Source organism: Actinia tenebrosa, unplaced genomic scaffold (genome assembly GCF_029948245.1).
Source record: "Actinia tenebrosa isolate PJP-AT-01 unplaced genomic scaffold, QUT_ActTen_1.0 PGA_scaffold1__47_contigs__length_23844297, whole genome shotgun sequence".
Lineage (NCBI taxonomy): Eukaryota > Metazoa > Cnidaria > Anthozoa > Actiniaria > Actiniidae > Actinia > Actinia tenebrosa.
In genome coordinates, this window is record NW_028292578.1 from 7,127,488 (window position 1) to 7,139,647 (window position 12,160).

Below are 12,160 nucleotides of genomic sequence, written 5' to 3' on the forward strand. Positions count from 1 at the left end.
AGAGCAGCTGAATGAAATTCATCGGTAGAAGGTCGGCTGGCTTCTTTCGTTTTATCTAGAGTAAGCTGTTCGTCCTCTTGTCTAGATCCACCGCTTCTTACTTACTCTAGAAACTGCTAGTGTCGCTTAAGACAGGGATACAATTTGATTCACCGTACACACTTAATGTTTCCATTCATTTATCTATCCATTCCTATTCATTCAGTGTGGCTTAATCCGCTACCACCAAAGAAAACCTCTACAATATGCTACGCTTGAGATATTAAAATTCTAGCATGATACCGAGGTTCTCCTGTATGAAATGTTCAACTATCATTTCTACCAATATTTTCTTATTATTCCGCCATCTGTCCGTCCGTCCAAATAAATGGAACACTGAAGGTGGAAAATTAAGGGAAGCGGGGGTGCGCACCATTGGTTTCCTCGAAGTTAAATTATAAAAAAAATAACCAACATATAGTTGCTTTTACTTTTTTTTTTGCAACTCAAAAGAATCCCTGCATGTTTAGAATTTATCATCACATTTAACAATTTACCGTATTAAGGTTTTTTTTATGGAAGCAATCTGTGACAAACATCACGATTACCTTACAAGTGCTCTCTAAGACTGATGTTTTTCATATGTTATCCAATTCGTTTAAACATGAATGGAGCCATTGTTTCCCAACCCATGTGGACGATACATGGTGCAACTGCGCTCAAATGTTGAATGTAAGTGTAGAAAAACGAATGAAAACTAGTAAAAATTGCTACAAATCACTTAAAAGGTCATTCCGAGATTAGCATTGCAGTGAATTGTGGGTCTGTTTTATAGGACATAATTATTTCCAAGATGGCGTCTATTTCGTCCCATAAAACAGTCCAACAATGTACTACTAAGCACCCGGTCTATTGTACTGATAATGATTCGTGTATTACATTTCACTGTGATATTATCAGCCTTATTCAGGGGAGCCAAGTGCACCGATAAGCCCTTGAGCTGTGCTGAACAGATTAACAGGTGAGCTGCCATCCGTGATGAGTGTAGACTTGAGGCCAAGGGACTGCAGAAGTTTAGCCTGAAAATGCGGAATTTTGGTAGTTAGTTTATAATCTTGAACCAGTTTCTATGATTACACGATCAAAACGTCTGATTGGCGGAAGGTGATGCCCAGCAGGGGAAGGTTGAATGTTTTTAACCTCTCGATTCCTTTAAGCGACTTTCAGGTGCGACTACCTAGGAGGGTTATCGGGAGTTTACCGTTTCCCAGTAAGACAGGGTAGGTACCTGCTCCCACCTCTAAGCCTGGTGCCAGATACTCGTCACTCGCCGTACTTAAATATCGTACATTCAACGCTCTTATTAATAAAATAAATTGCATCAACCTGATAACAAACCAAGAGAGACAACTCCTGGAAAATTAAACAGACCAATCACAAACCTGCATCTCTGGGCCAGCTGTAGCAATAGCCTGAATGGTTTCTGCTCCGATGGCCGAAACCATGTTTTTAAACTTCTCAGCCTCAATGGTGCCCATTGCTTCTGCTTTTGAGATCTCCAGCTTATTTTGCTCGCTTAGATAGCCAAGTTCTGCATCTCGTTTCTTTGTTAAACGTTCAAGTTCTGATTCCTAAGAAAGGAAAAAAGGTAGGAAATCATGCAACCAGCTGAAAATGTTTGAAAGTGGATTTTATGTGAGAATGGAAACGTCACAGCGCGTAAACCAATTACAGCGCGTAAGTTAAGTAGACGTAACATCCAATCAAAATGCTTGGACGTCACGGCACGGCTCGTACATATTATATTATTTTTTTACAGTCATGCAAAGTTTGCTCTGAAACACATTCTGCACTGAAAAAAAGAAACTTACTTAAGTTGAACGAGCGTAAAGAGAGTTGCGCCAAGGTGGTTGCATAAAAAAAACCAGAAAACGCTGTGAAATCAAGTAAAAGCTTGGTAGTTTTATGGCGCAAGAAGTAGAGTTAGAACTCTTTTTAGAACTGACAAAATAAATAAAGTTGAGCAACAAGATGATTGGTCTGCAAATTACAACACACTAATGTTACGCGATCGTGATGTTTTGTTTGATTTTTTCTGCACCTGAAAAATTTGATCACCGCACAAACACGGATGCTACGAATTTGCTCTGAATAAAGGTGGAGGTTTAATCAGTGCGCAATGGCGAGTGCTTGTGTTAGAAACTGAAATTCAACTGGAGCAGCTTCGCAAGTTAATTATGCATATGACTAATGTGCAACTGTTTAAACTAAGCTAAACTTTGATATTTGTAACGCGCATTGCATATGCTCACATGCGCCCTTTCTATAGATCGAATCAAAATTTAGAAGTAAATTTTTGCGGAGGGAGGAAAACCGGAGAACCCGGAGAAAAACACTCAAAGCACAGGAGAGAAACGACAAACAACTCTACTCACATACTACACAGGAGAGAACCAACAAACAACTCTACTCACATATGACACAGGAGAGAAAAGACAAACAACTCTACTCACATACTACACAGGAGAGAAACGACAAACAACTCTATTCACATACTACACAGGAGAGAAACGACAAACAACTCTACTCACATATGACACAGGAGAGAAACGACAAACAACTCTACTCACGTGACGAGTCCGAGGATCGAACCTGGCTCGCATTGGTGAGAGGCGAGTGCTCTGACCGCTACGCCACCCATGCTTACCATACTGTTTGATACTTACTGCTTCTATCTTTGTGGCTTCTGCCTTCAGTTTGGCCTGCTGCACAGCCGCCTCCCCCTGGATTCTCGCTGCTTCTGCACGGGATTGCGCTTCTGCTTTAGCCTGACCAGTAGACTCTACTGCGGCACTTTGCGCTTGAAGCTCCAAAAGTTCTTTCCTGGATCGTTCGGCTTCCGCTTCATCGGTAATTTTCTGTCTTTCCAGCCGACCCTTTGCTTCCTGTTCAAGGCGCTCAGCTTCGTGTCTGCGCGATAAAAAAGAAAAATTAACAATGTTAGATAGATTGGCATAGAGAGGGTTAGCCTATTACTTTCTGCGGTGATTCATAGCCAGCCATAGCGTCATGAACGTAATTTACGTCATTGTGAGCGCACCTCAGAAGACACCGCACGCTGCTTGGCTTTACAATATGCGGGCACTATGAATTGAAGAGGAATACTTCTGAGAGGGATGATAGAGAGGCCTGCATGATTGAGAATCAAATATTGGAGATTTAGACTCATACTTGCTGGACCTTCAAGATCAAAATGATAACTTGTAGTTTTAGTATCTGTTGGTTGGCTTTTGCACCCCATTTATTTGTGACTTTTGAAAGATGATGTTACCTAAGTTATCTGCCCGACGTTACGAAAGGCGTGATATGAAGGAGCTAGCTCACCTTGCAGCAGCCTCCTGTGAATTGGTAGTGATTTCGATAGCAAGTTGTACAGATTTCTGCAAGGCGTCCCTGGTTCTCTGGTCTACTGGTTCGACAGACTGGATGTCTATACTGGTGATGTACAATTTGTTGGCAGGAAATGAAAACCGATTTCGGATCTTGAGATTTTCATCCAATCCAAACACAGATGTTCTAATGATCTTAGCTGAGTTCTAAGATAGAGAAAAAAGAATTTTAAAAAATTATCGTAAGATTACCCACACCTCTCGCGATCTACCCTAATTTATTTTGTAAAAATAAAAGTGGTCAGAATTTAGATAACCAGATGTTTTACCTTGTGGAAATCGTCGAACTGTACGCCAGCCACGGCACCACGAATCCTGGATGCAATCGCTTTACAAGAATCTCCAACAAAATCAGGCACCGAGAACAGTTTTGCAGCTTCTTTGTCACTTTTGTCTGAAGCATCAAAGTGCCTTCGAAGAGAAAGATACAGAGAAGTAAATCCTAAAATATATCTACATTGAAACATGCTAACTTGGCTTCGTTGTTCTCCACAAATGCAACAATTCTTTACAATTTTTACTTTTCTATAAATGTCGGTCCAGAAAATCCATAATGGCTATTCTTTTCCCATTCCTATTCCCATTCCCTTTCCCAGTAACCCTTTTCGCATTCACTACTGCATCCAATTTTTCCAACACACGTACAGCTGACCCTTTGAATTTTTTAAATGATCGCAAAGTATATATTTATATAGAGTTCGCTGGCCGAAAAAGAGTTCACATGTATTGATGTAACTTACCAGTTGTACGAGAGCTGAAGCGAAAGCCTAGCATGGTCAGCGGTCTCCACTACAATAATATCTGTACAGAAATCCGGACCCAAAAGAAGACACAAGGCCTTGATGACGTTGGGTTTCTTGGGTTTTCCACCAGAAAGACTAAGTTGAGTGAACTGTTCATCAGGCCCAAGCATGACTAACTCGGGACCAAAGATTACTCTACAGATTGAATGAATGGAAAAAAAGACTATAAGAAACCTAAAAGAAGCCTTTTTCTTTCAATGATCCTATAGATCCCATAAATCCTTTGTTTCTTCCCGTTCAACCTAAACCTGAAGCGCTTGAATGCGAGGCCAGCGGGGCTAAAATCTATTGTTTGAGCCAACATGGTTGCCGTGTGAGAAAGGTACAGTATACGACAAATAAAGGCTCAAAGACACACACCTACAATCAATCAAATTTGTTACGCTCCCTCAGTTGGTGTTCATCTTTCAGTTTTGTACGAAAAAGAAAAAATTATATCGACAGGTGGGACAGCCATGGAAGCAGAGGAGTAAAAGGCGACACAAATCTCAATTTAGAAATGGAAGTAGAATATGTATGTTGCAATCTATACAACTTCTCACGTTTGGAGTCTGAAAATAGCAAGACGTGAATACTCCATCTCTCCATCTTACACGAGTTCAGTTGTGACCACGAATAATAGCGTTCCAAGTCGAGGTTGGAGTTACCGCGCATGATAAACTATAGTTTTGCCGATGCGCGGAAAGTCAGTCCAACCTCAACTTGGAAATTTCATTCTTGGTCACTGAACGGAACTGTAAAAAGGATAGATATTGTGCTACTTTATTGCCCTGCTAAATTAGGACCATTTTGTACCTATCAGCTTACCTGGCTTTCTTTTCTTTATAGTCGTATATCTGTACAGCAGCATTGTGTGGTACTCTGAAAGTGATGACCCTTGTCTTATTGCGTCCCTTCGAGCGCCCTGAAAGTTTGCGACAGCTATCTTTTAATTTATCGATCTACTTAATACACCAGAAAAATGCATGCCAGAACAATAAATAGACTCTTAGTTTCAACTGTGCATGCTGAGACTGGGGGATGGGGGAGGGGCTATTTACCCTGCAAACTTAAGCTAAAATTCACGGAATCTGCAATATTCCCACAACGATTCTTTAATGTCAGTTTTTCCTACATTACCTCCATCGGCTGAAGAACCGCGAGTACCCCTATCAGCCAAAGGATCCTTCCCACCAACCACTAGTTCCTCGACGACGGGAGGGAGCTCCTTCTGCCAGAGTTCTTCGTCATGAGTCAGCATGTACGTTTGGCCACAAACAGCGCGTACTTTTCCTGTCTTTATATCACGCACGTAGATACCTGTGTCACACACAGTTCATTTTTCTTGTCAAAATTACAAGCAACTCGTGTGCCTTTGCTGAACTATCCCTCATCTTATTTAGATTATCTCGGAAATGCAAAACTAAGATAAAATGAACTCATTTTCTTTTGTATAGTAAAACTAAAAAGGTTTTCCTTTCTGGTGAACCCGCCAACTCAAAATGCTATATCTACCCCTGCATCCCCTGTTCAAGGTTCCACTTCATTAGCAATACCTTCGTTGTTGTCCAGAGGGATGGCCTTCCGTCTATCTATCACTTCCACCTGAACTGGAGGGATGTACTCACTGGGCCCACGAATCATCCACCGGTCTCCTGGTCTTCGCATGATTTTCTTTACAATATATTTAGAAAGGTCATCCTCCGAGTCATCTGCCGATTGCAAAACCTCTGGTGTGTTAACCTCGTCTTCATCAGTATCAGTAAAGGCTTCATTACACTTGAGGATGAGTCCTTCATCTTCACCCAAGATGTAAACATCCTGCGTACCACGTTCAAGACTTTCACCGGGCATGAGGAAAAACGACTTTTCACCCTGGAGGAATGAAACAAACGTACATTACATCTTTTTTATGGTTAAGGATTATTTTGACTCCCGGGTTTTAAGAATACTTTAAAATAATTATAAAATGGTTTAAAAAATATATAGCTCCATGCAACGGATGCCTATGCGTCCTGACTTCCGGATGGTCTGAACGGACGCGTCTGTTTTCGCGCCAAAAGCGACTGCAAAGCGAAGGACTGTCAAGTAAAGGAGGTGAAGATGGTTTACAAAATGGAGGGTTTAGTTCACCAAACGATCTATTACAATAACCTAATGCTGGTCAGGACATGCTTAATACAAGTTAAGTAATATTATGCAGGACTCATACTAATGATATTTAAAAGCGATAAAACCGTTGTATAAAATAAAAAGCAAAAAATAATTGACTGTTCTACCTTGACAAGCTTCTTTTGTCCTAGCTGAGGTTTGCCATCTTTACCTATCGGGTTCAGGATGACACAGTATTGGCGATTGTTGAGGGTTGTGATATCTACAAGACCTTTTACCTAAAGATAAAGAACAAGATTGAAGACTTTCAGGGTATACGAGAATTGGGAGTTTAATTTGTTATAAATGCTATATTAGGTGCATGTCTAGTTCAGGTACATGGTTTTAAAAAAATAGTGTTTTTTACCATAGGGGGGTTTATTTCGTGTAAAATAGGAACAGGAAGTTTTGGAATAAAAACTAAAATTTAAATGAAAAGATGCAGTTACAAATACAATTGGATTAATAGTGTATAATACACTAGTCAATATTGAAACCCCCCTACTCCACAACCCCCCTGGGGGCTGGCGAGAACAAGCATTTAACAGTGTGAATGCACGGGAAAATGGGGAATTTAGTGAATACTTCAAGAGCTTAACAATTTTAATGGCTATTCTTTCTCCGGGGACCAGGCGAAAATGCTAAACCTAACACTACCTTAATGTTGAATTCCCCGCCCTTTCCTGGGGGTAGTAGGGGTGGGGGGTTCAATTGAATAGTGTATAAAGGAAACCTCTTCATAAACATCAGGTATGTGGGCCTCTGCTTCATTCTTAGTGATTAGCCATTCTTCACCATTTTTCCTGGTTATGCCATACACATCCTTGAATGTACCAGTGGCTACCAAGTGGAGTGCTAACTGTTTAACAAAAGAAGCATAAGAATTTACTATATAATTCCACACCAATGGCTGTACTCCATGGACATAAATCATGCATATTTAAGAGGACTTCTTAGCTTGCATGTAATCTTTTCCTGTTTCAGACCAGTTGTGTCATTCTCTTGAGAATAAGATTATTCATATCCACAAGTTATATTAATAAGTTGTATCCATATTCTTTTGTCAGGACTAAAGATAACGTCGGGTCAGTCACTGGCCATAAACACTGTCCAAATTAGTTTTAGCTTGATCATAACATTTGCTGGTCAAAATGAATGGCAAGGCAAAGATTTGACTGGACAAGCTTTAATTCTGGCCGGACATTGTTCAATGACTGGCCATTAATTTTAGCCTTGTGTGTCTCCATGTGCATCCATTAAACAAAGAAATTATACTCTAGGGAATGACGCAACTGGACTGAAAAATGTAAGTCACTACAACCATGGTAAACACTCCTGGCCAGATATCAAAGAATAATAAAATAAACTGTGTAAGTATAGTAATAGATGTAGTATACCTTGTCGGTAAGGACAAAAGCATCATCAACAGTAACCACTTCTTCATAAGCTCCAGGCAGATATGCACCTACTTTTCGTACCAGCCAGATCTCACCTGTGACTCGCAGGTGTCCTTCTCGGTCCTACATTACCATGGAGTAAAAGAAGATAAAATGATTTTGAACATAATTTGAGGATTAGACTTCAGCCTTCAAGCGGGATATATTTTCATGGAGGATTAAGACAGTCATGACCCCCTTTTTTGTAACAGATTATTCTCTAATGAACATTAATCATTATGTGAAGTATGAAATTACAGTTATAGCTTTAATATCATTCACTTAAATAGATCTATGCACTGTTTTTCTGTCTTTGCTGAGCCAATTTATATCAAAATATATTTTTTCATACTATGGTTATAGTAAGTTAAACCAATAAATATATAAGCCTTATAATTTTTCTTAAAAAGTTTAAAGTTAAAGAAAGTTTTATAATTATGATTGTATACCCTTGTTTCCTTTCTTGCTCGTAACTTTATGGCCTGGTTCGCTTGAATTACAGTGGCACGGACAGTCTCAATAATTTCTACTTCCTTACGGGGAATCAAAGTACCTAAATCAAGCAAAAGAAGTTTTGAAATATTAGAAGTTCAATTATGTAATATGTAATGTAAAAAATTAAAGCTAAGATATGGTGAAATCATGGTTAAAAACAGAATTAATTTTGAAAAGCATCTTGAAAGAACTATAGTTCTACATAGTTGTTGGATATAGTACTTTTCTTATTGCTTTACCAAATCCATATTTTTATTTTTTTCAAAAATTTTGTTGTAGTTTAATGAATGAATTATGGAGACATATTATACCAGGTCCTTCAAACAGCCATTCATCTCCAGCAACTCTTTTTTCCCCTGATTCATCTTCAAAGTCCAGAACAGCCCTGAGACGCAGAGCAGAATTGGCCATAACAATTCTTAACGGAGAGCAACCAAGTTTGAGCACCTCACCAGGAAACAGTGGAAATGGGTCTTGGGCTAAGCGGATTTCCTGATGGAGAATTTTAAAACATGTTGAAATAATGACTGTATATAATACTGAGTGCATGCAGTTTTAAAACAGCATTGTGATAAATATCACCCTAACGTGAACGTATGTCTATCCTACGCATACAAAACCTACAGTTACATAAACAAGTGGTTTCAAGGCCCCCCAGCAGCTATCAATAAAGTTATATTAAAGTATACTTACTAATATTAAGTATGTGGACTTACATAACAAAAATTTGAGTATGATCATTGATTACCTGATCAGCATGTCGTAACCTTATTTGCCCATAATCATCCACTATCACCTTTCCTTCTTTAGGATCCCTCAGTACTGGGTTCTCAATAATGCAGTAATGACGAGGAGGAATGGTTATCATTTTCTCTGGTCCAACAATGACCTACATGGGGAGGTTAACAACAAAATACATACTGCTAAGTGAGTGCAGAAATTTCTTATTATTAATTTCAAAAATGTGAAAAAAGGGGATCTTCAAACTTTTGTTGAAGTTTAGCACTAGTTTCTGGTTTCAAATGTGTCGGCATGGGTATATAGTTTAGTTCTCCAAGGAATAGCATTAGTGAAGTCAATGGGACAGTTTCCATCGTATTGACCCACTCCAAACACTTATATGAATGCCTTGGGCATTTGATATTTTTCTCTTATTCTCTCTATATGAAAAAAAAGAATGTTTATATAGTTCAGTTCAGTGGTGTTCAATTAACCAGTTTGAATACCACTAGTGAAAATCCTGGACTTGTATTGCACTTTAGAATAAATACCAATATGACAAATATATTATATGATACAAAGAATAGGTGATTTTACAATGTCTATATACCTTCTCATTATCCTGCCGGATGAAAGTCTTTGGGCCCCACCTCCACCTTGGTGACATTGGTTGTTCTGATCCAGAACATGGATGTAATAGTATGGAGGGATGCGGTAAATGCTTTCTCCTTCTTTTGATTTGGTTGACATGTTGACAGCCTTGCTACTGATACAAAAAATATATTCACCTCATGTAGTAACGGATTAACTAAATGGTAATTTTTGTGCAATTACAATTATTACATATAATCTATATTAATATATAAATTACTATTGTGTATTTATTATTTTTATTTAGTTTTTCATTTTCATTTTCATTTAAGGTTGTTGTTGTACAACAGGGAACTGCTACTACTTTAATTTGCTTAAGTAAAGCACATTTTTTTTACTGGGGATGGGAACAGTGGGATTTGGATGGGGGGAGGGGAGGGAGGTATTATTAAGCAAATCAGGTTCAAGAGGGGGACCATGTGCATACTAAAATCACATAACACTTTTGATAAACAGAATATAAAACAAGGAAGAAAGGCTTTATGTGCCTCCTGCCATCATGAGTTGTGATAATTATGAATTTTATGCCAACAGTGTAGAGGGGGGTCAGACCTCTGGTATGTGTTACCAAGTGCACCCCACCCCTCCCTGATAAAAAATGAATGGTCCCTTAGAAACCAATGTCAAATGAAGGTTTCCTTCACATGTCACAAATGTGGCAATATTGATTAGGCAATAATCAATTAACCCATCCCCCCCATATATTGCCCTTGTATTTTGACATACAACCCTATCTTTTACAATTCTAATTAACCAATACATCCAAATACATATTTGAAATGAAAAATTACCATAACACTGTGTTTCCGCATCAAAAACACTAAGCTTATTTCACCGAAGCTCTTTAAATAACCGCTAGGCCATTTAGCTCAACTTAGAGCGTTATAACTCATATAATTTCAGGTGCTAGATGAGGATTTAAGGTTCTGGTTTACTCAGCTTTTTCAGTAGAAACATAAAAAGAAATCGACCTAGCAAAACCTGAGATAGGTGGGTGAATGTGCTAAATGATCTGCTATAAGTTGTATGGAGATTTGAAAACTTTTAGCTCCAACCATAGTCCAAGTACATGATCTCCCCACCCACCTCTGTTAACATCCACTGCACGCTAAAAATTAGTCTTCGCCATCGAATATAACACCAGAGTTCTTCAAAAAAACTGGAGAAATCGACAAAATTCGAAGAGCGAACCAAGCCAAGTGAATATTTTATGTGCTTGAATGGAGTGATATTTAGTTATAAGTTCGAATAAACTTTGAAATAAGAGAATCAAAACACGGCGATAAAGCAGCTTGCAATATCTATTAGACATTTAAATGGGTTTACTCGAATGTAGTAATGTTTCAATATCATCTAAATTGTAAAATCTTACCTCTGCTAACCTTTTAGAATACTTCGGAATGAAGTCGAAAATATGGAACGCCAAGTGTTTCAAAAATACTTATGCGCCACCTATAAAACTTCTGTGACATATCTAAGACTTCCTACAAACATATATACAAGACATAGGTCTAAAACAAAAGTTTCGACTAAATATAATACTTGTTTATAAATATATAAGACATCTATCTTAAAATGAAAGTTTCGAGGTCTCAAGATAAAAGTTTCTATCAAATTAATACTTGTCCTGATAAATATACAAGACGTCTGTCATAAAATAAAAGTTCCGATTCAAATAGATACTTCTTGTCAATAGCTTTTCTCGGTATGTATATATATAGTCTTTACATGGATATGTAAAATAAATGAGTTCATAATGTACAAAAATTAATAGCAAAATAAACGGATATCTAACACTTACAAAAATATAAAACTTCTTTCCAGAAATACAACTTGTTGCGCAATTTGCTTAGGAACCAGGCTCTTGCGGCCAAGTCCTTGTTGAGGTCTGGGTTCTAATCCATAATGGCGACCACGGAGGACAGTACAGATATCATTCGCAGAGAGTTCCAACGATTTCTACTTGATCTTCCCTAACAACTGTAGCGTGGTGGTTGTGTCCTCGATGGCAGAGATGTCTTCTGATCTATTGGCCAATAAGATGCGTTTCTAGTATCTACCAATGACATTGCATGGTGATCGTGTCTTCGTATCGTCATCTCCCCTGGGGACCCGGGCTGGCAAGACTACGGACACGTTAACCACGCTACACTTACCAGAGAAAGTAGGGCGGCCTCGCTAGTCACAACTCTTGAAAATAATGTAAACCTCGAAGCACTCTCAAGAATAATTACCAGTAATGTATTGTGTCTTTATCTGTGATTATTATAGACATAATCTTGCGAGTGAACCTAAGAATGTTCCTTTCGTACGCCTTTCATCTGATCAAGATGGAGGACTAAACCGTGTGAAATCCTCGCTAGGTTAAGCTAGCCTGTTCGATATATTCGCTTTAGATTATGGAAAAAAAAAATAAAACTCAAGTGGTTTACTTAGTGAAGGCATTCTTGAAATTCAGATGGTTATTTAGATTACATATTTAATATGGTAGGCCTCC

At 38.5% G+C, this 12,160-nt stretch overlaps 1 protein-coding gene across 1 annotated transcript; it reads right to left on the minus strand.

The window, feature by feature from the left end:
• Positions 1 to 457: 457 nt before the first annotated feature.
• LOC116290889 (major vault protein) lies at positions 458 to 9,775 on the minus strand. The gene is given in 18 exon segments (XM_031698012.2): positions 458 to 1,058; positions 1,422 to 1,610; positions 2,706 to 2,949; positions 3,364 to 3,575; positions 3,698 to 3,839; positions 4,169 to 4,366; positions 5,039 to 5,135; positions 5,351 to 5,530; positions 5,767 to 6,085; positions 6,490 to 6,600; positions 7,095 to 7,220; positions 7,759 to 7,881; positions 8,247 to 8,350; positions 8,604 to 8,784; positions 9,041 to 9,181; positions 9,623 to 9,658; positions 9,660 to 9,683; positions 9,685 to 9,775. Coding segments are annotated over 18 exon segments (2,622 nt in total). The 5' UTR covers positions 9,763 to 9,775; the 3' UTR covers positions 458 to 941.
• Positions 9,776 to 12,160: the final 2,385 nt, after the last annotated feature.